A 23,645-nucleotide genomic window follows, 5' to 3' on the forward strand; every position below is an offset into this window, starting at 1 on the left:
TGTGTCTCTGCTGCGCGGGAACTGATGCTCCTGCATGCCACCCTCTCCTTTTGCCAAGCGCACCACAGTGGCTCCCCCAAAGCCGCCTGCCTGCCTCCCTCAGCAAGCATCTCTTCCCTCCAAACAAGTTCTAACGATTGGATAGGTCGGGGGGGGGGGAGAGAAGAGAGTTAAAAACCACCCGATAAAACGAAATGCAATTTAAATAGGCCCAGCTTGCCAGGCGTCTCGGATGGCACGCTCTGGAAGTGCCTGGTTGAAAGGATCCAAGAAACCCGAAAGACGACCGGGGGGCTGCCAGCAACATTAAAGCAAGCATCCAGGTCTTCTCCTGCCCGGCGTTGCACAATCGGCCAGGTGTGTACTGCAGCGCAGCGCATGGATCCAGGAGGAGTATCCCGGTCTGGAGGGAAAGGCCCTCGGGATGTACCAGCCGGGCAGCCTCAGGAGGTGTGAGCCAGGGGTAGTCAAACTGCAGCCCTCCAGATGTCCATGGATGCATTCGCTGGCAGGGGCTCCTGGGAATTGTAGTCCATGGACATCTGGAGGGCCGCAGTTTGACTACACCTGGTATAAGCGATCCCTTGCTTTGTTGCAGCTGCCGCATCTCCTAAACTCTGGCTTCCGTTCCAATCCTGCCAAAATTGCACATTCAGAGGAATTTGTGTCGAGTCTTTAGAGGGGTGTCCATGCTAAGCCCGACGGGCATTTTGAATCTGCATCCGGCTGCCTCCTTGTTAAAATTGTTGAAAAATGCAGGTTTGTAGTGTGCCTGATCCAGCAGCGTGTTAAGAAGGTCCGGCCGGGGGGCATCAGAGGAGAGGTATCATTAGCACAGTTAGATTGGGAACATCCTGGTAGGTTTCCAGTTATCTCCTCCTGGGTCCTGATTGGCCCAATAGGAGACTTCCTGCTCTTTTGAGAGTACTTCCTCCCTGCTTGCCTCCAGAACAGCAGTTGAACAGACTGACTACGGACCACAATCAGAACACCTAGTTAAGTCTGTCTCTCTCTCTCCCTCCCCTCTTTCTCTTCACAATGAAACGATTTTGTTCTTTTCATAATAATAGTAATAATAGTAAAGAATTATTTTTTAGCCCGCCCTTCCCGTATTGCTCAGGATGGGTAACAACATTCAGAAGAGGTTAAAAGCATTAATCTAAGTCCCCCAACAAAATTTTTCATACGTGGGGGTTTGGCATCGGAAGCGGGTTTATCTCTCAGTCTGTGGAACTGGTCTAGCAGTTTTAAGCAGCCTTGCGCTGCACTTTCTCGCATTCTGCCAACAAAACCAACCTTCTCTTAATCACAACTAGAAAATAGTTCCCTGTGCAGTGAGAAATGCCCCTGTCGCGCACACACACACACACACACACACACACAAAACACCACCAATGCTTCAAGGCCATCTGGCAGGAGTGACGGGAACAAAGTTCTTCTTTACGGAATGCATCGTTGTCCTTTGGAACTCATGGCTGCAAGATCTGATTATGGTCCAAATTATTTCTTTTTGAGAGACGTTTTTGGTTTATGGGACTCATCATTACATGATACGGTTCTGGTCTTCGGCCAGTTGTGGAGGAATAATGAATCAAAGTCTTTTGGTGCTAAAAAGTAGAGCTTCCATATCCAGAGGGGGTATACAACTGAAGACCCAATTATAGGGAGACGTTCAGGACAAAGGGAGATTGGTTGCCCTCATGCCCTTTGTGGGGTTGCCAGAGGCATCTGGTTGATGGTTGTTGGAAACAGGATACTGGGTAGATGGACCTTTGCCATGCTTCTGACAGACTGCCGAAGACATGGGCTTGTGTGGAGGGGCTGTGGGTCAGTGGCAGAGCCTCTGTTTGGCATGCAGAAGGTCCCCAGACAACCCCAGCATCTCCAGTTAAAGGGACCAGGTAGGAGGGGATGGGAGAGATCTTGGCCTGAGACCCTGGAGAACCATGGAGAGAGGCTGGGCTCAGTGGCAGACCTTCTTCTTGGCCTACAGAAGGTCCCAGGTTCAATCCCTGGTAGCTCCAGTTGAAAGGGCCAGGCGGGAGGGGATGGGAAAGACCTTGGCCTGAGACCCTGGAGAACCATGGAGAGAGGCTGGGCTCAGTGGCAGACCTTCTTGGCATGCAGAAGGTCCCAGGTTCAATCCCTGGTAGCTCCAGTTGAAAGGGCCAGGCGGGAGGGGATGGGAGAGACCTTGACCTGAGACCCTGGAGAACCATGGAGAGAGGCTGGGCTCAGTGGCAGACCTTCTTCTTGGTCTACAGAAGGTCCCAGGTTCAATCCCTGGTAGCTCCAGTTGAAAGGGCCAGGCGGGAGGGGATGGGAAAGACCTTGGCCTGAGACCCTGGAGAACCATGGAGAGAGGCTGGGGCTCAGTGGCAGACCTTGGCATGCAGAAGGTCCCAGGTTCAATCCCTGGTAGCTCCAGTTGAAAGGGCCAGGCGGGAGGGGATGGGAGAGACCTTGACCTGAGACTCTGGAGAGCTGCTGCCACTCTTAAATAGACAACACTGACCAATTTAAGGCAGCTTCAGGTGTGTCACTCCAAGCGGGAACCCCAGCCCCGAACTGCGCTGTGCCACCTACCGAGCAGCTGCATTGTTTGCATTGGTTTGGCAGCTTGGAAGGGAAGAGTTCGCTGGCTGTAAACATGTCTCCATGTTGATACGTCGCCCCGTTGTATTCGCAGGAGGAATCGATGGGATCCGCGGGCTGGCTGTAGATCTCTGCGGAGGAAGAGGAGGAAGCAGGGCAGGGGCAGAAGGTGATGTGAATGCTTTGCTAGTTCTCTCAGGGCCTGGATCTCTACTTGGCAGCTCCTTCCACCAGGCAGGAAGGAGCCAATGCCGAAAAGGCCCTGCCTCTGTTTGAGATCCTTGCCTGAGACTCTTGAGAGCAGCTGCCAGTCTGAGTAGACCAACCACACTGACCTTCATGAACCGAGGTCTGAGGCCATGGGAGGCAGCTTCACGTCCTGGAGGGAGACTGTGGCTCTGTGGAAGAGCATCTCTTTGACACACAGAAGTTGCTAATTTCAGCCCCCGACATCTCTAATGAATTTATTGATGTTGCTTCCTTTACGTGCTTTTTTACCACCCCTTTATCCTCACAGCAGCCTTGTGGGGTTGACCAAGGTGTGACTGGGATTACCCAGGAAGCTTCCGTGGCAGTGGAGGTTCGACCCAGGGCATCCCAGATCCTAATCTGACCACGCTGGATTGGAATATCTGAAAGTGCCACGTTGACACAAAGATGGATGTATCCTTTATCAGGGCAGGACTTACAACCAGTAGATGCAAGGGGACAGCTCATTTTGAGTCCAGTAGCCTGGCAGAGATCCACCAGCTCAGCTTCAAGGTTCCAAGGGGTGGACCTCCCTTGGTCATCTTTCTGAGTGCTCACTCTTGAAAGCCCATGTCCTGAAACTCCTGCTGGTCTCCAAGGTGTTGTGGGAGGGGAATCCACCTGTTCCGCTGCAGATTGACAGAGCTCCCCTCTGAAACTGGATAAAATGCCTGAGTGTTGATGATGATGATGATATTATCCGTTCAGTCACGTCCGACCCTCAGCGATTCTATAGGAAAGTTTTCACCATACATTTCTGTCTCTGACTGCTTCTTTTAGTTGGTTTCTGGTCATCCTGGTATCGGCTTTGATCATGTCAAGCCAGCGGATCCTTTGGCGACCACGTTTTCTTTTGCCACTGACCACGCCGAGCATTAATGATTTCTCTAGCGAGTTTGATCTCATGAGGTGTCCAAAGTAAGTGAGCTTCAGCCGTAATATCTTCCCTTCTAATGACAGAGTTGGTTTGCTCCTCGATAAAACTGTCTTCTTGGTAACTTTGGCTGTCCGTGGGATTCGCAGCATTCGTCTCCAACAGCAAGCATCTATTCTCCTCCTGTCTTCCTTCTGAAGGGTCCAGCTTTTGCACCCATAGCTTGTTGTGGGGAAGACAATGGCCTTGACTAGCCGGCACTTTGTATTAAGGCTGATATCTTTGCTTTTCCATATTCGGTTCATGCCCAACATTGCCTTCCGGCCCAGTGTTATTCGCCGTCTGATTTCACGGCCGCATCCCCCACTTTGAGCCCCAAAAAAGACGAAATCATCAATACATTCAATGTTCTCACTGTCAATCGTGACGTTGGTGCTCCTGCCAGTAGTTGTCACGATCCTGGTCTATTATTATTATTATTATTATTATTATTATTATTATTATTATTATTATTATTATTATTATTATTATTATTATTATATTGATAGCCCACCACTCCCTTGCGGCTCGTGGCGGGTAACAATATCACAAATCCCCATTAAAACCCCATTAAAACAATAATAACGTTGCCAATATTACCGGCGTGCCAAGAACAGAAGCTCAACTTCCCCCCCCCTCCCTCCCACTACTAGAAGGTGGAGAGGAGGTCCTGATGATGTTTTGCTTCGGGTCCAGAACCCGAGTCCCCCGGGGGGGCATAGATCTATTATCAGCCCCGGCCTCAACCGTAAACCTGGCGGAAGAGGTCCGTCTTGCTGGCCCTGCGGAACGTTGGAAGATCCCGCAGGGCCCGCAGCTCTCCCGGGAGCTCATTCCACCAGGTGGGGGCCAGGAACGAAAAGGTCCTGGCCCTGGTCGAGGCCAGGCGTGCTTCCCTATACCTATTTAGATATAGTCCCATCTCTTCACTTTCTTCTGAGTGTTACAACCCCATTATTATGAACCCCCGAAGAGCCCGGCTGGGTCAGACCAGGGAGGGTCCCTCCAGTCCAGGCTCCGGGGGTTTCCAAGGCAAGAGACGTTCAGGGGCATTTTGCCCTTGCCTCCCTCGGCATAGCGACCCTCAGTTTCCTTGGTGGTCTCCCATCCAAGTCCTCACCAGGGCCAACCCTGCTTAGCTTGGATCATCCAATGAGATTGGGCCATCCGGTCTGGGGCACAGATTTGTCCAATCACCTTCTGCTATCCGAGGGAGCAGACTCCCTGTCTCTTGTGAAGTCCTGTGAGAGACCCCCCCCCCCTTGCCTGAGGACCCCTAGGTATTCCACAAATTCTTGAGCGAATGGGGCTGGATGGAAAGGAGGAGAAACGCTTCCCTCCCAAGCCCAGCTCCCGTTGCCAGACCGGGTCCCCTCCGGGGCTTGCCAGTTACGAGGCGGGGTGTGCAGTTGTGTGCAGGTGTACCGTTGCGTAATGGGCCCCCCTCTCTGCTCTGCCAGGCTGCGCTGTGGGTTGTCGGCACATCTCTTGTTGTTCTTGGAGCCTGCTCCCGTTCCAGGTTCTCAACTGCACGGGGTGGGGCGCAGGCCGGGGAGGGGCGCGGCCCCAAGAAGAACAGGCCCGCTTGTGGCTTGCAAATGGGGCTGACACACCTCCCCAGGAAGGCAGTCGTAACTTTTTTATTCCAGAGGAATATCATAAATATTGCCACTTTACCTGGTAGGGAAGTTAGATGATGCATTTGATGCTGTTAAAGCTGTATATATTTATTCTCCCCACCCCACACACACAAAAAAAAATACCTTGCTTAGCTTCCACGATGTGTGAGATCAGAGTAGAAATTACCCAAGGATAGAGAGAAGTTCCTGTTGTCCTCATTTCCAAACCGTCTCGCCTGAACGGAACCAGGCCCGTTCTCGCTGGCTCTGTTTGTCCAAGCTTGTTCTGAGGCAAGCAACATGCAGAGAGCTCTTGGAGGGGGGAATTGGCGGCCGGAAGTTCCTTGCTGGGGAGGGGGCATTGGTCCTTGGGGAGACGGGGTGGGTAGAGGGGCAGATGGAGAACAAAGCAGCATGTTCTCAGCAGGTTTTCACTCCTGCCAGCTGAGTTTGGTGGAGTCTGGCCAGCGGTACCTTGCTCACATCAGTCATGCTGCACGAAATATTTTGCCTCAATATAATCATAACCATAACAATTGGCTATATGAATAAAAGCGCTGAGCCCTTCTGGGCGGAGCCCCTGTCCAGATTCCGGGCCCAGCCACACTACTTACTTTCTCTTTTTCTATGCTCTTTATCTTTCTCTCTCAATCACTCTCTTCCTTTCTACCTCCCTCTCTCTTTGCTATTTCCCCCCTCCCCCCTATGCTAGTGCCCACTGTATCAGCTACAACGGGCTTTAATTCTACTATAGTAACAATATAGCATAGGAGCTGGTGCTTAATCGTTTACACGCTCTTCAAGTAAAAAAAAAATCCCCCACCCAAGGGCGCGATTTGTGGCTGAAATTACGGGCAGTGTCGAGCAGAAGGCTGTATTGTGCTTGGAAACTTTAAAGACAATTGCAGTAGGGAGTTTTGTTTTACTCTTAAGCACTTCTGTGGACGGACTTTAGCCAGAGAAGGATCGCTCATTCATTGCTTTCCCCGGTCTAAGGGGGGAAAAATGGCGATTGCTTCTCCGGAAGTTCAGGGGCGAGAGCGGGGCAGGGACATTCTTTCTAGCGCTACATTGAAAATGCATATGTCTTTTTCAGATGTGTTGCAGCTTGTGCTCAGAAGTGTAGCGGGTTTTTTAGGGGGAATCCACTTTTCCCGATTTCCCGTAAAGCGCTACAATGAAGCGATTTTTGCAGGAGCATTGCAGGAGTGTTGCAGATTGTGTACAATGTCATGCGGAACGTTTAATTAGTAGCGTTTACCAAAGGTAAGACTTCTGCTACCTTTAAGACGTGCGGAATGGCCCAGAATATTGAATTGTACTGAATTCTGATGAAATTTATTCTGAGCTGCTAAAGGAAGGGAGAAATATAAACAAAAACTTCAATTAAAGGGCAAGGGGCAGAGCGCAAGTGAGAAGGACAAGTCTGAAACCAATCTTTTCCCTGCAGCTGGGCTGTGGAAAAGTGCATGTATAATGGTTCGGCTAGATGTGGGTATCAGATTGCAGAGACCTTTGCCATTCTTCCAAATAACCAAAGTCAAAGAAGGAGAGGTATCTAGCTGTATTAGTCTGAGGTTCAGAATTCCAGAGGTCAGGCAAGCACGATAGTTCAAGAAAACAAGGCTTTCAGGATACAAGCAAGGAGATGTCAGCTTGTGAGTGTGTCACTTACATTGCAACCACATGCCACAATGTCCCCCAAGAGGCTTTATAGTTAAGCACCAGGTGCTCAGACTCAATCCTGCAATGACTCATCATCATTTTCAGCATGTAGCTTCACTGCCCTGTTGTTGGCTCTCCAGAGGAACTGGTTGTCCCCTGTGTGAGACAGAATTCAGGACTGGGCTGATCCAGCAGGGCCCTTCTGAGGAATTTACCAGGGTAAGGCCTCTATGTCATGTTGTTGGCCCTCCAGAAGGATGGGTTGGCCATTGTGTGAGATGGGAGGCTGGACTGGAGGGACCCTCCCTGGCCTGACCCAGCAGGGCTCTTCAGAAGTGAACATGGGTTCCCCCTTGCCTGGACAAGTCCACTTTCCCTGTTTTGTTGGAGAAGGTAGGAGCCTCGGCTTGGCAAACTGATGAGATGGTGACCTAGATAAAGCAGCAGGTGCAAAATGATCCCTCAAGAGGCCATAATTCTTCATTGTCACCCACCACGGGCAAAGATGCTCATGGAAGATGAATTAAAACCGCAGGTTCGGAAGCTGGTCTCCTGATGAGGTGGATCCGCCCTCCGTAATGCTTCTCAGAAAAACAACCAAACCTCTCATCTGCCTGGAATGAAGCTGGCACCTTCTGCAGGTTTCCATGTGTTCAGCAAGGAAGTAGGTCATTGAAAAAGTACAGAGAACCACAACAGGGGTGTGTGGAACCCGATAACTTGCAACAGAGGAGATATGCACGGGGAAGGAGAGAGGAAGTTACTTAACAAGTAATTAACTTGTGGAATTTATGTCTGGAGGACATAAACATTGATGGATTCATAGGACAAATTAAAGCTTGGAAAACCAATGCCTGGAGAAAAATGAGGGATGGCCTCGGCGTCCATGTCCTGTTGTTGGTCCTGTTGTTGGCCCTGCAGAGGAACTCATTGGCCACTGTTGGCCACTGTTTGAGGCAGGATGGACCCTCCCTGGTCTAAACCAGCAGGGCTCTTTGAGGCACTTAGGAAGGCCTTGAAGGATGTTGTCAGCTGTCCAGGGGAATTGGTTGGCTACTGGTTGAGATAGGATGCTGGACTAGTTGGACCCTCATTGGCCTGACCCAGCATGAGGGTCTTCTCAGGGTCTTCTCAGGGGAAGGCCTCGGCCTCTCTGCCCTGTGGTTGGCCTTTCAGAGGAACTGGCTGGCCACTGTTGCTGGCCCTGCAGAGACAGGACGCTGGCCTAGATGGACGACTGTTCTGTTCCAGCAGGGCTCTTCAGCTGTTCTTGTGCTTCCCTGCAGTGGTTGTGAAGATGGATTCAGTCTTGCCTCAACAAGTCTGCTTTCCCTATTCTATTTGTGAAGGTGGAAGTCTCGGCCTCCCAACAATTACTGACAAACTAGTGAGATGGCAGCTTAGATATACCAGCAGGTGCAAAATGATCCCTCAAGAGACAATAATTCTTCATCGTCACCCACCACAGGCAAAGATGCTCAGGGAGGATGAATTACGGGCAAGGTGTGTTATCCGTATCACTTCTCAGAACAGCTGGACCTCTTATCTCCCTGGGATGAAGCTGGCACGATCTACGGGCCTTAATGGGTTCAGCAAGGAATTTGGTTCAGGAAGGGAAAAGTACAGAGAACCACAAACAGGTGTGTGTGGAACCCGATAAGATGGTCACATGAGCAGCACAACTTGCAACACAGGAGATGTGCACCTGAATCGGGATGGAAAAATAGGAAGTTACTTCAGGAGTAATTAAGTAATTAAGTAATTAAGTTCTGGAATTTATGACTGGAGGACATGATCATAGATGGATACTTTGTGGGACAAAGTGAAGCTTGGAAAACTAGCGCCCAGAGCAACATCAGGGAAATCTTCTGCTTGTGTCCTCCTGTTGACCCTCCAGAGGAATTGGTTGACCATTGTGTGCGATGGGAGGCTGGTCTGACCCAACAGGGCTCTTCTGAGGGTCTTCTCAGGGGAAGGCCTCGGCCTCTCTGCCCTGTGGCTGGCCCTGCAGAGGAACTGGCTGGCCCCTGGGTGAGACGGGAGGCTGGACTGGAGGTACCCTCCCTGGACTGACCCAGCAGGGCTCTTCTGAGTGTCTTCTCAGGGGAAGGCCTCGGCCTCTCTGCCCTGTGGCTGGCCCTGCAGAGGAACTGGCTGGCCCCTGGGTGAGACGGGAGGCTGGACTGGAGGGACCCTCCCTGGTCTGACCCAGCAGGGCTCTTCTGAGGGTCTTCCCAGGGGAAGGCCTCGGCCTCTCTGCCCTGTGGCTGGCCCTGCAGAGGAACTGGCTGGCCCCTGGGGGAGACGGGAGGCTGGACTGGAGGGACCCTCCCTGGCCTGACCCAGCAGGGCTCTTCTGAGGGTCTTCTCAGGGGAAGGCCTCGGCCTCTGTGCCCTGTGGCTGGCCCTGCAGAGGAACTGGCTGGCCCCTGGGTGAGACGGGAGGCTGGACTGGAGGGACCCTCCCTGGCCTGACCCAGCAGGGCTCTTCTCAGGGGAAGGTCTCGGCCTCTCTGCCCTGTGGCTGGCCCTGCAGAGGAACTGGCTGGCCCCGGGGTGAGACGGGAGGCTGGACTTGAGGGACCCTCCCTGGCCTGACCCAGCAGTGCTCTTCTGAGGGTCTTCTCAGGGGAAGGTCTCGGCCTCTCTGCCCTGTGGCTGGCCCTGCAGAGGAACTGGCTGGCCCCGGGGTGAGACGAGAGGCTGGACTGGAGGGACCCTCCCTGTTCTGACCCAACAGGGCTCTTCTGAGGTTCAGGGAAGGCCTTGTCCTCCATGCCCTGTTGTTTGCCCTGCAGAGGAAATGGTTGACCATTCCGTGAGACAGGATACTGGCCTGGATGGACCACTGTTCTGATCCTGAAGGGCTCTTCTGACGTTCTTATGAACCCAGGCTGTGCCTTTGGGCTCTGTTGTTGGCTGTCCAAAGGAACTAGTTGGCTTCTTTGTGAGACAGGATTACGAAGAGTTACATGGGTTTCTCAAGCACAAGTCATGTCAGGCTAACCTTATTTCTTTTTCTGAGTAAGTTACTACCTTGCTAGATCAGGGGGAAGCTGTGGACATGGTTTACCTTGATTTCAGTAAGGCCTTTGACAAGGTTCCTCATGATATTCTTATTGGCAAGTTGGTAAAATGTGGTATGGATCCCATTACTTTAGGTGGATCGAAAACTGGATGACAGATCACACCCAAAGGGTGACTGTAAATGGTTCATTGTCTTCTTGGAGAGGAGTGACGAGTGGAGTGCCTCAGGGATCTCTCCTGTGCTCTGTGTTGTTCAACATATTCATAAATAATTTGGATGAAGGAAGTGCTAATTAAATCTACAGATGATACTAAACTGGGAGGGGGAGCAAACACATATAAGAACCAACTTTTCTTCTTCTCTCAAAATCGTAGAATAATAGAGTTAAAAGGGACCTCCTGAGTCATCTAGACCACCCCCCTGCGCTATGCTGGACACTCACAACCCTCTCACTCATCCACTGTGCTTGCTTAACAGACCAAGCTCCCCCAACCTTTCCTCCTATGTCTTGGTCTCCAAACCCCTCACCATCTTTGTTGCCCTCCTCTGGACACGCTCCAGTTTGTCTACATCCCTCTTCCACTGGGGTGCCCAAAACTGAACTCAGGACTCCAAATGAGGCCGAACCAGAGCAGAGTAAAGTGGTACCATCATCCCTTGTGATCTGGACACGATACTCCGCTTGATACAGCCGAATCTCTTGATCATCCACATCTCTCTTCTGCTGGGCCAGTCCAAGAACCACTTTCATTTTTACTTACAGAGTTCAGAGTTAAGTCACCCACTTAAGCTTTACTAGTACTTCATGTGACAGTTTTAAGCAAGTGCCAGCATAGGAGCCGCCTTGCCCCTCCCTGGGAGAGACGAAAGGAGCCATCCCACCCACCCACCCACCTGCCTGACATGTAAGAGGCTGTTTTCCAAAGTGGTGCCTGCTAGACTGCATGTATAAGTACCTGCATCACAAAATAATTAGTAATTATAACAAAACAAAAAAAAGGCTGCCTGATGAAATCTGGGGCACCATTTTAATCAGTTTTTGTACTGATTATGTAATCAATTATATAGCTACGTTCTGCAGAACGATTATCTAAGATAATGTAAACCTGGGAATAGTCATCAAAGAGAATGGGCAACATGACAATTATAGGTAATGATTTGTTTTTCTCTTCCTTCCTGATTTACACCAGTTTAAAAGTAGCATTCTGCGAATGTCTTGGGTTGAGCAGAAGCCTGTATTACACCGTGGCGTCATAGAGTTTGGATACACCCGGTAGGTCTGTTCCAGCGAGAACATAAAACACAAAAACAAAAATAAAAACTTTGATGTGCAAAGTAGGAATATGGCTGCCACACAGCTTCCCCGCTGGCAACCCCCCAGGGCAGGCAGGCTGCCTTGAACGATCCACCCGGTTTCCTCTGGGTGTGCGCATGCATGCATGCACCCACACAAAATAAATAAATAAACCAGTCCCATATAGCAAACCCAAATGATACAGATCAAACAATTATTCTTCTCTTGATCTGTCCATCTTGTATCTCCACTCCACCACAAATCTAGGCCTAAAACAACAAAGCAAGAGACACAATTTTTGGCATGATAATTATTTTTTTATTGGACAAAGTGACAAATAGTAAAGAAATCCACAACTGACCTGTGTGAATAATAAAAAAATAAGACACAATACATTTGTGTTTTCGAAGACTAGTAGATAAGCTTCACTCAGCTGCTGCAAAAATAATATACAAAATATACAAAATAATATACAAAATTTAACAGTGGAAAAAACTTAATTCATAGAACTGTGGAATCTTAGAGTCGGAAGGGACCTCTTGGGTCATCTAGTCCTACCCATCGCACTCTGCAGGACACTCACAATTCACAATTGAAACAACTTCATTAAAAAAAAACCCCAGTCTATTCTGTCGAAAGCCTTTTTAGCATCGACAAAGCAGAAGAACAAAGGACTGTTTTGTTCTTTACTGTGTTAATGAGATTTGTCAGTCTTCACATTTGAGGTGTTATTTTTAGGACAGGTGTTTGAAGAACTGAATCAAACTGAGGTAGTGAGAGATGAAGGTCCAGACCTACTGGGGGAAATTTTAAAAAATTCATCCCAATGATAAACATATGCGAATTAGACCTTACAGTCGTCATTACTGAGACATCTGATCAACACGTTATTGAAATTAAATCTACGATTACGAAATAGCAGACATGTGGGAGTCTGAAATCGTTGGCAGCTTTGAACCAAAGCTACAAAGTTAGGATAAAAACAATTGAAAGAGGAATTACAGACAAGCGGGTTTTACATGATAAAATGAACTGTAGCAACAATAAGGTCTATCCCTGGCGTTTGAAAACACCAAGATAATCTACATGGCAAGTTTCATTGGCTGAATCTATAGGCATTTTAGGAGATATTTCCAGGTTTTCTAGCACAGATTATAACAGCAGTGGAGAAGAGGAGACATACAGACTCTGTATCAGACTTCTTGTCACATTTTTTGGAAGAAGACTCATCCGTAAGAGGAATATCATCCCAAAAAAGGGACAAAACATTTTCAAGAGAAAACAAAGTCACCATCCAGAACAAGGTGGAGATTCTAGTTGTTAATCCCTCCAACAGGATTTTATCTGAATACTAGCTTCAAAGCTCCCCCCCCAAATGGCCCCCTGCCCATGCCACTTTTATCACTTGGTAGCTCGCACTTGGTATCACTTGGTATCATCTGGCAGCTCACAGCCTGATCAAGTGGCACGGGCAGGGGCTGGCCAGCTCATCAGAAGGCCCGGGACAGAGCTAGTTAGCAGGGCAGGATGGGATGGGACGGAGCTCGTTAGCAGGTTGCCCCCTCCACCCCCACCCTTTGCCCAGGGCCCTCTCCCCTGACCTTCTGCTGGCTCCAGCAGTGAGGCGTGTCTGAGAGCAAAGTGGCTAGCATTCAGGAATGGAAGGCGGGAGCTATAAGGGGTAGGGCCAGTTTGGTGTAGTGGTTAGGAGTGCGGACTTCTAATCTGGCATGCCGGGTTCAATACTGCCCTCCCCCACATGCAGCCAGCTGGGTGACCTTGGGCTCGCCACGGCACTGATAAAACTGTTCTGACCGGGCAGTGATATCAGGGCTCTCTCAGCCTCACCCACCCCACAGGGTGTCTGTTGTGGGGAGAGGAATGGGAAGGCGACTGGAAGCCACTTTGAGCCTCCTTCGGGTAGGGAAAAGCAGCATATAAGAACCAACTCTTCTTCTTCTTCTTCATCTTCTTCATCTTCATCTTCATCTTCATCTTCTTCTATTCCAACTTGGACACCCCAGACACGTTCCACCCCCCAGACTGCTTCACAGATGTTAAGAGGAACAATGGATAAGGATGAATTGCAAGTCTAAATTAAGATTTGTCTTTTGTACCTACTCCTAGATATGACCCTGCAGACGTGAGGTTAAATATTTTTAGGTTCATTAGAACTCCAGGGCTGAACCATTTGATAATTGACAACAAACCTGCTCAGTCTAATTTAAACGAACATGAAAAGATGGCATTAAAGAAATTGGCACAGGATCAGACCATCACGATCAAGGAGCCAGATAAGGGAGGGGCTATAGTTAGACAAAATGGAAAGGAATATGAAGCAGGGTGTCTGTGGTGGGGAGAGGAAAGGGAAGGCAATTGGAAGCCACTTTGGGACTCATTCGGGTAGAGAAAAGCAGCATATAAGAACCAATTCTTCTTCTTCAGTAATCTCAGGGCTCTCTCAGCCTCCCCGCCATCACAGGGTGTCTGTTGTGGGGAGAGGAAAGGGAAGGCGATTGGAAGCCACTTTGAGACTCCTTCAGGTAGAGAAAAGCATCATCTAAGAACTAACTCTTCTTCCAAGGCCAGGGATCCTGAGCAGAAGTTGTTCTTGAAGATCTTTATGCTCTTTTGGCAATACAAGGGAAGGGGCAGTGCATGTACATCCCCAGAATTAAACTTTGTTGTTCTTAAAGGTGCCCCTGGACTCAAATGTTGCTCTGTTGCTTCAGACCAACACTAGACTGAAGGCGTGCGGCATTCTGAAAGTGAGATCACCATCACGGGGAAAAACCCGCTTTATACAGCAAGACCATCCATCCATCCAAGTTTCTCAAGAGACGAATAAGATGCTCTGGTATTCCCATCTCTTTAAGAACTTGCCATAATTTGTTGTGCTCCACACAATCAAAGGCATAGTCAATGAAGCAGAAGTAGATATTCTTCTGGCTTTCTCCATGATCCAGCGTATGTTGGCAATTTGATCTCTAGTTCCTCTGCCTCTTCGAAATCCTGCCTGTACTTCTGGAAGTTCTCGGTCCACATATTGCTGGAGCCTAGCTTGTAGGATTTTGAGCATAACTTTGCTATCACGAGAAATTAGTGCAATGGTGTGGTAGTTGCCTTTCTTTGGGATTGGAATGTAAACTGACATTTTCCAATCCTGTGGCCATTGTTGAGTTTTCCAAATTTGCTGGAATATGGAGTGTAGCACTTTTACTGCATCGTCTTTTATGATTTTGAATAGCTCAACTGGAATGCTGTCATCACCACTGGCTTTATTGTTGCTCAGACTTCCTAAGGCCCATTTGACTTCACATTCCAGGATGTCTGGCTCCAGGTCAGTAACTACCCCATTGTGGTCATCAGGGATGTTAAGCTCACTCTTGTATAGTTCTTCTGTATAATTTTGCCACCTTTTTAAAATCTCTTCTGCTTCTGTGAGGTCCTTACCATTTTGGTCCCTTATCCTACCCATCTTTGCAGGGATAGGCAGGGAGAAGGGATAGGCTTTTAATATTTTTTTCCCATTCTTCTCTTTTACATTGTTCATTTGGATTGTGATGTTTTTTTATGTCTGGGGTTTTAATGGGGTTTTTAATGGGGTTTTATTCAGACTAACGTAACCCGGCATGAGCCATTGGGAATGGTGGGCACTAAATCTAAGTATTGGTTGAGGTGCAACGTTCTTCTTTGGAACCAGGGACCATCACCCAGTTGGACATGGCAGAGCACAGAGCAAATATTTGGAAATGAGAAAACTGAGTTGGTGATACATGAAATGCGGAATTCCCCATTTCTGACCCTTTCTGCGGTGACCTGGAAAACATTCCTAGGTTACGCCGTCCCAGGAAACAATCTGAGAACAAAGAATGACTAACCTGACCCTCAGAGGTATTGCAGAGATGAAATGGGACGTCCTGCCTTATATACCCTGCCTGGAGCTCCTTGGAGAACAGATGGGATCAAAATGTGATTAATTAACACATTTAAAAAAAAACCCAAAAAACAACAGAAGCTGAAGGAGGGGGCTTGGCTCCGGCACCAAGTTGGATCCGATCTGTTGGGTGGAGATATGCATCTCCAGATAGATCTATCCAAACAACAAGCTTGATTAAACCAGGGATAAATCATGCTATCAGCGCACAAATCTCTGTAGCCTGTGGGAGGGAACGCAGGTGCGACTGGCAGACTTCCCTCTCGCGGGAAAGTGGTTCCGTTCCCCTCTTTAGGAGACTCGCTCCTCATGCCGGTATCCCACAAAGGACGTAAGGAGGACTTGAGGACCGAAAAGAGCCCTGCTGGATCAGACCAAGGGGCCGTCAAGTCCAGAGTTCTGTTCACACAGCCGCTGGCCAGTTGCCTCTTGGTCTTGGAAGCCTGCAGACAGAACGACCACAGCAGCAACTTCCTGTCCATGTTCTCTGGGAACTGCCACTCATCCTGGAGGGAGAGCCTCTCCATGATGGCTAGAAGCCACTGCAGCTAGTAGCCGTAGATAGCCATGAATTTGTCTGTTCCCCTTTGAAAGCTTTCCCAGTTCGCAGCCATCTCTGCATCCTGGGGCAGTGAGTTCCACAGCTTAACTATGCACTGGGTTGGAGGCTCTGGGTTTGAGGCTGGCAAGAATCATAGAATCATAGAGTTGGAAGGGATCTCTAGGGTCATCTAGTCCAACCCCCTGCAGAATGCAGGATGTGCTCAGATGATGTATCTTTGGCACCCACTTGCTCCATTTATAAGGCTACCTTTTTGCTCGTGGAGGCCAAGAATGTGGACAAGATCCTTGGAGAGGTGAGACCTCCCACCTGTGATTTCAACCCTCACCCTTCTGGACTGATCCACGCTGACCAGGGGTGGGTAAAAAGAGTGGCCGATGCTTGAGGGAGGGGCTGTGCCACCCACGCTCGATGAGGCAGTGATCCTATGGAGCTTCCTCATGGCACGGGGATGAAGGGGCACTGTGATTATGGTGGCCTCTGTCCTATCTGAGAGATGAGTCTCAGGAGATAGTGTAGGGAATCATAGAACCATAGAATCCTAGAGTGGGAAGGGGCCATGCAGGCCATCTAGACCCACCCCCTGCTGAAGGTAGGATCAGCCTCAAGCATCCAGGAGAAGGATCTGTCCAGCCGCTGCTTAAAGACGGCCAGTGAGGGGGAGCTCCCCACCTCCTGAGGCAGCCCCTTCCACTGCTGAACTAGACTCCTAGAATCCCAGAGTGGGAAGGGGCCATGCAGGCCATCTAGTCCACCCCCTGCTCAGTGCAGGATCAGCCTCCAGCATCCAGGAGAAGGATCTGTCCAGCCGCTGCTTGAAGACTGCCAGTGAGGGGGAGCTCCCCACCTCCTTAGCCAGCCCATCCCACTGCTGAACTGGACTCCTAGAATCCTAGAGTGGGAAGGGGCCATGGAGGCCATCTAGTCCCACCCCCTGCTCAGTGCCAGATCAGCCTCAAGCATCCAGGAGAAGGATCTGCCCAGCCGCTGCTTGAAGATGGGATGAAATTAATTCAAAAGAAATTCCGACTCAACCTCCGGAAGAAGTTCCTGACAGTTAGAGCAGTTCCTCAGTGGAACAGGCTTCCTTGGGAGTTGGTGGGTTCTCCTTCCTTGGAAGTTTTTAAGCAGATGTTAGATAGCCCCCTCACAGAAATGCTGATTCTGTGGACTTAGGCAGGTTGTGAGGGGTGGTCAGGATCTGATCTCGGCTCTTGTGGTGCTTTCTTGCCTGCCCAGGGAAATGCTGATCACCACTTTGGGGTCAGGAGGCCAATTTCTTCCCGGCCAGCCTGGCCAGGGATTCTGGTTTGGGGGATGGGGGTCACCATCTAGGCATGGAATTGGGGTCACTGTGGGTGGCCAGGTAGTTCTGAATATTCTGCATTCTGCAGCGGGTTGGACTAGATGACCCTGGAATCCCGTCCATCTCTAGGATTCTGTGCTGTTTAATATCTTATGTGAAGCTGGTGGAAGAACTCATCAATGTTGGCAGAATTTAAACATGCAACGTGGGTATGCAGCACCAAGCTGCTTAAAATAATAAAACAGTTTCATTAGGAAAAGAAAGAGAGGAGAGAGTCCTAACTGACTAACTATTGTTCTGCATTCTGTCCACTTGTTCTGGAGGCAAGCAGGGAGCAAATGTGTTCAAAGGAGCATGAAGTCTCCAATTGAGCCAATCAGGACATAGCAGGAGGCTCTTCGAAAAATACCAGGAAGTTCCTAATCGAACTATGCTAAATACATTGATGTATTGGCTCCTACAATGCCCCCTGCAGGACATTTTTCATATTCTGTTCAATCATGCACACAGCAGATGTTGCATATTCCGTCAGGAGGCATGGACTGTGTATTGTATCCAGCTCCTCATTTCTTTCCCATCTAATTCCGGGGATGGTGCTGATATTTCCGACTGGCGTTTGGGCTCAGCAAGGACTGGACGAGGGTGAACAAGCTGACACTTAACCCTGACAAGACAGAGGCTCTCTGGGTAAGTAGAAAGGCAGACCAGGGACTTGGTTTGGAGTGCTTTTGCCCTTCTTCAGCAGGTGCATCAATTTCATCTGCCCCAAGGTCAGTCAGATCTAGCCACAGCGATTCATGCCTTAGTTACATCTAGACTAGACTACTGTAATGTGCTCTACTGGGGGCAACCCTTGAAGAGTGTTCAGAGATTGCAGCTAACGTAGAACAGTACAGCTAGACTGCTGGTTGGGCCAGCTATCGGAAACCTGCGTCCTTGATACTATAGCTATTCCACTGGTTGCCAATTCACTCCTGAGCCCCATTCTAGGTGTTGTTTTCTTTCGTTCATGCGCTACATGGCTTGGGTACCTGATCTAACCTGAGAATCTGATCTGGACTGTCTTTTCTCATGTATTCTTGCTCAGGGATTAGTATTACAGTGAGAGGCCCTCCTGACTGTCCCACTGATCAAAGAAACTCACTTGGTGAGTGTTTGAGATGAGGCCATTTCAGTGGCAGCCCCATGATTCTGGAACGACCTCTCCAGAGGGATCTGCCTGGCCCCATCGCTTTCGAACTTCTGGGAGGTGCCTGGGGATGGTTCTATTTAGGACTGCATTTGGTTACATACGCCATTCCCCCCCCCCCTTTACCCCTGCAGGCTTTGCTCATGTGAGTTTTAAATCAGAAGCAGGACATCATAACGATGTATTGACCGTGTATTTTTAAAAGGGAAGGTGGACAGAGGAAGGGTGACTCTTTTGATTTACCTGGCCCTCACAGCAGCTTTCAATACTGTCAGTCATGGTATTTTTCTGGACCACCTTTCTGGGCTAAACCCAAGAAGCACCACCATCTCCTTAGGGGGCTCCCAATCCTACCAGGAAGGTAGGCTTTAGACGGAGGAGCTGGGGGGCTGCCGCTAGAACCCTTCTCCTTTGGCCTCTTAGGTCCCACTTGGCTCTATCTTGTCTTCTGTGCTCTTTAACATCCACCTGCCCCAGAAGGTCTGACCACAACTAAATGATTGTAACTAAATTGATGGACGGTTGGTAAAGAACATGATTGCAGCCTTCCGATTGATCATTCAGTGATGCGGAATTGACTCCAGTTCTGCATATTGGTTTGGCTGTTTTATAACAGAGCTCCAGAACCTGATGATGTGGGAGAAAAGGGTGCAGGAGGAGAAGAGGAAGATGCAAGAGGACCAGCTAGAGCATCTCAAGATGCTGGGCCTGCAAGGCAAAACCAGGCTGGTTCCACCACAGATATAAATACCAACTCTTCTTCTGTTCTCTTGTGCGTAACCTGGGAGGCAAGAGTTTACCACTGCCATACTTAAAAGGGAAAAAAAAAGGAGCTTGAAATCAAAATTGCTGTATATGTGAATTATTTTATTTTATTTACAGTGTACCTGATGCCTCTTTTCAACCCTGGTTCTCAAAGCAGTCAGGAGAAGGAGCTGCAACGGCAGTTAAGCATGAATATGCAGTTTTCCAGTGAAGTGTGAAATAAAGAAGGAATGCCAACTTTGGGTAGGGAAATTCCTGGAGATTGGGGAGTGGACCCTGGGAAAGGCAGGACTGGTTAAGAGGAAAGAGCACATGAGGGCAGAATGTGGTGGACTCAGCTGTTCGAAGTTACCGTCTTTTCCAGGAAAACTGATCTCTGTGGTCCGGACAACAGTTGTAATTCCGCAAGATCTCCAGGGCCTACCTGGAGGCTGGCAACCCTATGGAATTAGAACTGGGACGCCAAGCGGCCAGGTTGTCCTCCGATGTGTGGGTGGCCTGCTGGTCTTTCCCCAGAGTGGGCTGTGGATTGAGCATCCCATCGTGGCCATGAGCGGCGATTGAACAGAGCAACTTGGTCATATATATTAATATAATATACACACACTCTCTCTTCTTGTCTTCTTATAAGTTCCTCATTTCTCTGTCTGGACCTTCTGTGAACTTCACTTCTGGCCCCTGCACCAGAAATGCGTTCCAATAAGCTAGAAGCGGAAGAGAGAGAAGAACATTTGTTAGTTGCGTGCCCCAGGTGTGTACGGACTCATCAAGGTTAGGAAGGTGCCCGTTCCCCTGGTTCGCTGGCAGGGGGCTCCTGGGAATTGTAGTCCATGGGCATCTGGAGGGCCGCAGTTTGACTACCCCTGTTTTAGGGCTTTTAAAATCCAGTTGCAAAGTGGCTTGAAAGCGTGTTATTTAAGGTGTGTGATTAAGGATACTCCAGACTACACAGCAGGGGTGGCCAAACTTGTAGCTCTCCTAATGTCCCTTGATTACAATTACCATGAATCCCCAGGACTCAACAGGGATCTTGGTTTCTTATATCACTACATAAGCTAGCCTCATTCAACTCTTATGTCTGCATTCCTTGCAATCCCCTCTTCATTTTATAGTGGATTGTAATGTGTATAGTGGATTGTAATGTGATGTAATGATGTAGCGTGTAATGTCATTCGGAATCTAACTCTCTGGTCTTAGTAGAAGAAGAATTGGTTCTTATATGCAGCTTTTCTCTACCCGAAGGAGTCTCAGAGCAGCTTCCATTCACCTTCCCTTCCTCTCCCCACAACAGACACCCTGTGAGGGAGGGGAGGCTGAGAGAGCCCTGAGATTACTGAAGAAGAGTTGGTTCTTAGATGCCGCTTTTCTCTACCCGAAGGAGTCTCAGAGCAGCTTCCAATTGCCTTCCCTTTCCTCTCCCCACAACAGACAACCTGTGAGGGAGGGGAGGTTGAGAGAGCCCTGATATTATTACGCAGTGAGAACAACTTTATCAATGCCACGGCAAGCCCAAGGTCACTCAAGTGGCTACATGTGGAGAAGTGGGGAATAAACCCAGCTCACCAGATTAGAAGCTGCTGCTCCTAACCACTACATCAAGCTGACTTACACCAAGGGCAGGAGACAAAACTCAGCACAGCTTATTTCATATGGGGAAGCTTCAATGGTTGGGTGGAGACAGATTGGGCCAGCAACAGGTCTGTTTTAACTACTTCTTTTAACAAACGTCTGCCATTCATCACTAACCCTAACCTTTTTATTCCCCTCCTGTGTTTCTGAATGAGAGCTGAACCCAAAGGACTGATGAGCTGAGCTTGTTATTCCAGCAAGGTATTAGATTGTGCTGAGCATCCCCATTAGGCTGCATATTTGTCAGGGATCTGCATGATGCTGTTTTACTAATTCACTGCTAATTTACTCTCTCCGTATGTCTGTACTCTGATGATTCCTGTTTCATAGTCTGAGGGAGCATGCGTGCACATGAAAGCTCACACCTAAAATCCAGAATTGTTGGTCTTAAAGGAGCCCCTGGACCCAAATTTTATTCTGTTGCTTTAGACCAACACCCGAATCTTTGGCCCTCAAGTGTATCAGCAGCACAGAGGGAGGGAAAGGTGTTTCGAAACAGAATCCAGCAGCAGATTTGACATGCAAAATCCAGGAATCCAAGCAGACCGCAAGAAGATTCCTAAGGTATCAGCTGAGCTGCAGAAAGAAGTTGTTCAGAATTCCCAGTATCTGGGTGGGAAATTTGGATGAGAAGCTTGTTTGGAAGCATCCCTAGATATGAATAACCCCCGGGGGGAAGAAGTTATGTTCTTTTCTCTCTGCATTCTTTGCTCTGGAAATGTCTCATAGGACACCATTGGCACGCTATCTGGAATGCTGCAGTAGCAATTTTTTAACATGTGGGGAGAGGGTGGTGGTGGATTGTCTCCCCTACCGTTCCTAAATTGCATAATCCCATTCCCCAAAGTGGGATATGGATCACAGAGGCAAACCTGCATAGGAGGGAACCACCCTGCAAATCCCTTTGACCCTTGCAAATGTGAAGTGAGCATCACTCAGGGTTCCTCCGAAGGTACACTGTAAGGTGTGGGACACGGATTGGATCTTTGTTACATTTGTCACGGCCTGTTTCAGCTTGCTAGGATTCTGTTAGACAAGAGTAATTGGCGGTGGCCATTGGGAGGGATAAAGGCAGTGTTGTCTAGTGGCTTGAGTCTCAAGCTAGGTCTCGGGAGAGCTGTGGAGAGCCACCCAGATGTGCAATTTGTTATGTGACCATCGGCCAGTCTTGCCCTCTTAGCCTAATCTACCTTATTTGGGTTTATAGCCCTGACCTGGAAGGCCGAGGCTAGTTCCATCTCTTCAAGTATCAAAAGCTAAGCAGGGATAGTACCTGGATGGGAGACCACCAGGGAAGGCCAGGGTTGCTGTTTGATCTTAGGCCTAGTCTGCACACATGAGATAATGCACTTTCAGTGCACTTTAGAAGTAGATTTTCCTGTTCTGCACAGGAAAATCCAGCGAAAGCACATTGAAAGTGCATTATCTATTGTATGCAGACTAGGCCCTAGACTGGGATGTGTGATTTGGCTCAGGTAAACCTACTAGAATTAATGCTGATTTGTGTACTTTTCCAGCTTATCCAAGCCAAATTGCACATGCCATTAGTTTAAATCAGACAGATAAGAAAGGCCCAAAGCGATTTGGGCTTAATTCATCCGATTTGGCTCATTGAGAAAGACACCCCACCCCCAAACAGCTGATCCTCAGGATTAGCTGTTTGGCAGGGTCTTTCTCTCCCATAGGCCCACCTGAAGCTTCAGAGAGCTCAGGTTGTATGAGAGTGGCCTGTTGTAGTCATTAAAGGTATCTAGGTGCCTTTAAATACATCCAGAGCCACCAAACAGCTGATTCCTGGTGAGTCTCCAGGCTTCTCTCCATAGCAGGATCAGCTCTCTGGCGGTGGATTTGATGGAATTGGTTCGAGTTTTCCGAATCAGCCAAACTCAAATTGATATACTGAATCAGTGATTCGGTTGATTCATGTTTCACCAGATAGGAAAATGTGAATTCAATTTTTTCCCCAAGAGCACATCCCTAATCTTATGCTTTAATAGTGTCAAAACCAGGGGTAGTCAAACTGCGGCCCTCCAGATGTCCATGGACTACAATTCCCAGGAGCCCCTGCCTTGAATGCTGGCAGGGGCTTCTGGGAATTGTAGTCCATGGACATCTGGAGGGCCACAGTTTGACTGCCCCTGGTCAAAACAACAATAATAAGGCTGACATAAAGCTTGGAAGCCTTGTTGAAGATGCAGGGAAGGTGGACTTTGAGGAGGAGGAGGAGCTCAGCAGAGCTGTGAGGCCCTGGCATTTTCTGGGGGGTGGGGACTGATCTCTGTGGTCTGGAGATCAGTTGTAATTTTGGGAGCTCTCCAGGTCAGACCTGGACATTGGCAAGTGCTCAACAAGCTCACCTTGCTTGGGGTGACCAAATCCCGGCCCCTCATGTTGGGGACACCCCCTAAGTGACTGCCCCCCCTACCCTTGCTATCATTTCAGTCGCATTATTGTGTACCTTCATTGGTCTGGGAGAGCAGCCGGAAGTTCTGGACTTCTGCCCTGAATGCCAGTTTGTTGACCTTCTGGATCTGAACCAAATGAAATATACCTGGAAGGAAACACACAGAAATTGCCAGAAGGGTTGGAGCGGATTATGCTAAACTGCATGTCAGCTGCCTTCCTAGGATCCCCTCGGTCCCTTTATGATGCGTTTCGGGAAGCCAAATAGCAGCCTGAGCCACTAAGCTGCAATTTGCTATCCCTGAATTTACCTGGCCGTTTGGCTTAACAAGACCGAACAACCCCTTAGGTCATCTAGATTTGGGACGATAGCACCTTAGAAATCCACAGGATTTGGGAGGTCTAAGCTTTTGAGAACCAAACATCGTAGAATCGTAGAGTTGAAAGGGGGCCATAGAAGCCATCTCATCCAACCCCCTGCCCAATGCAGG

General features: G+C 49.0%; 1 protein-coding gene and 1 long non-coding RNA gene across 3 annotated transcripts in view; one reads left to right on the plus strand and one right to left on the minus strand.

The window, feature by feature from the left end:
* Positions 1-233: 233 nt before the first annotated feature.
* On the plus strand, positions 234-7,011 carry LOC143840586 (uncharacterized). The gene is made up of 4 exons (XR_013232239.1): positions 234-357; positions 2,690-2,764; positions 3,113-3,762; positions 6,473-7,011. It is a non-coding gene; the product is annotated as an uncharacterized LOC143840586 (long non-coding RNA).
* A 12,199-nt stretch (positions 7,012-19,210) lies between these two features.
* CHRDL2 (chordin like 2) overlaps positions 19,211-23,645 on the minus strand; it is a 35,926-nt gene continuing 31,491 nt past the window's right edge. The window contains exons 10-11 of one of the 2 annotated variants that reach the window (XM_077341172.1): positions 23,210-23,302; positions 19,211-19,826 (exon numbers count right to left, since the gene is read on the minus strand). In XM_077341172.1, coding sequence (XP_077197287.1) covers positions 19,747-19,826; positions 23,210-23,302 — 173 coding nt within the window. In that variant the 3' untranslated portion in view covers positions 19,211-19,746. The remainder of the gene's footprint in view (positions 19,827-23,209; positions 23,303-23,645) is intronic. The other variant, XM_077341171.1, reaches the window with a different exon arrangement.

Source organism: Paroedura picta, chromosome 6 (assembly GCF_049243985.1).
Source record: "Paroedura picta isolate Pp20150507F chromosome 6, Ppicta_v3.0, whole genome shotgun sequence".
NCBI classification, from domain to species: domain Eukaryota; kingdom Metazoa; phylum Chordata; class Lepidosauria; order Squamata; family Gekkonidae; genus Paroedura; species Paroedura picta.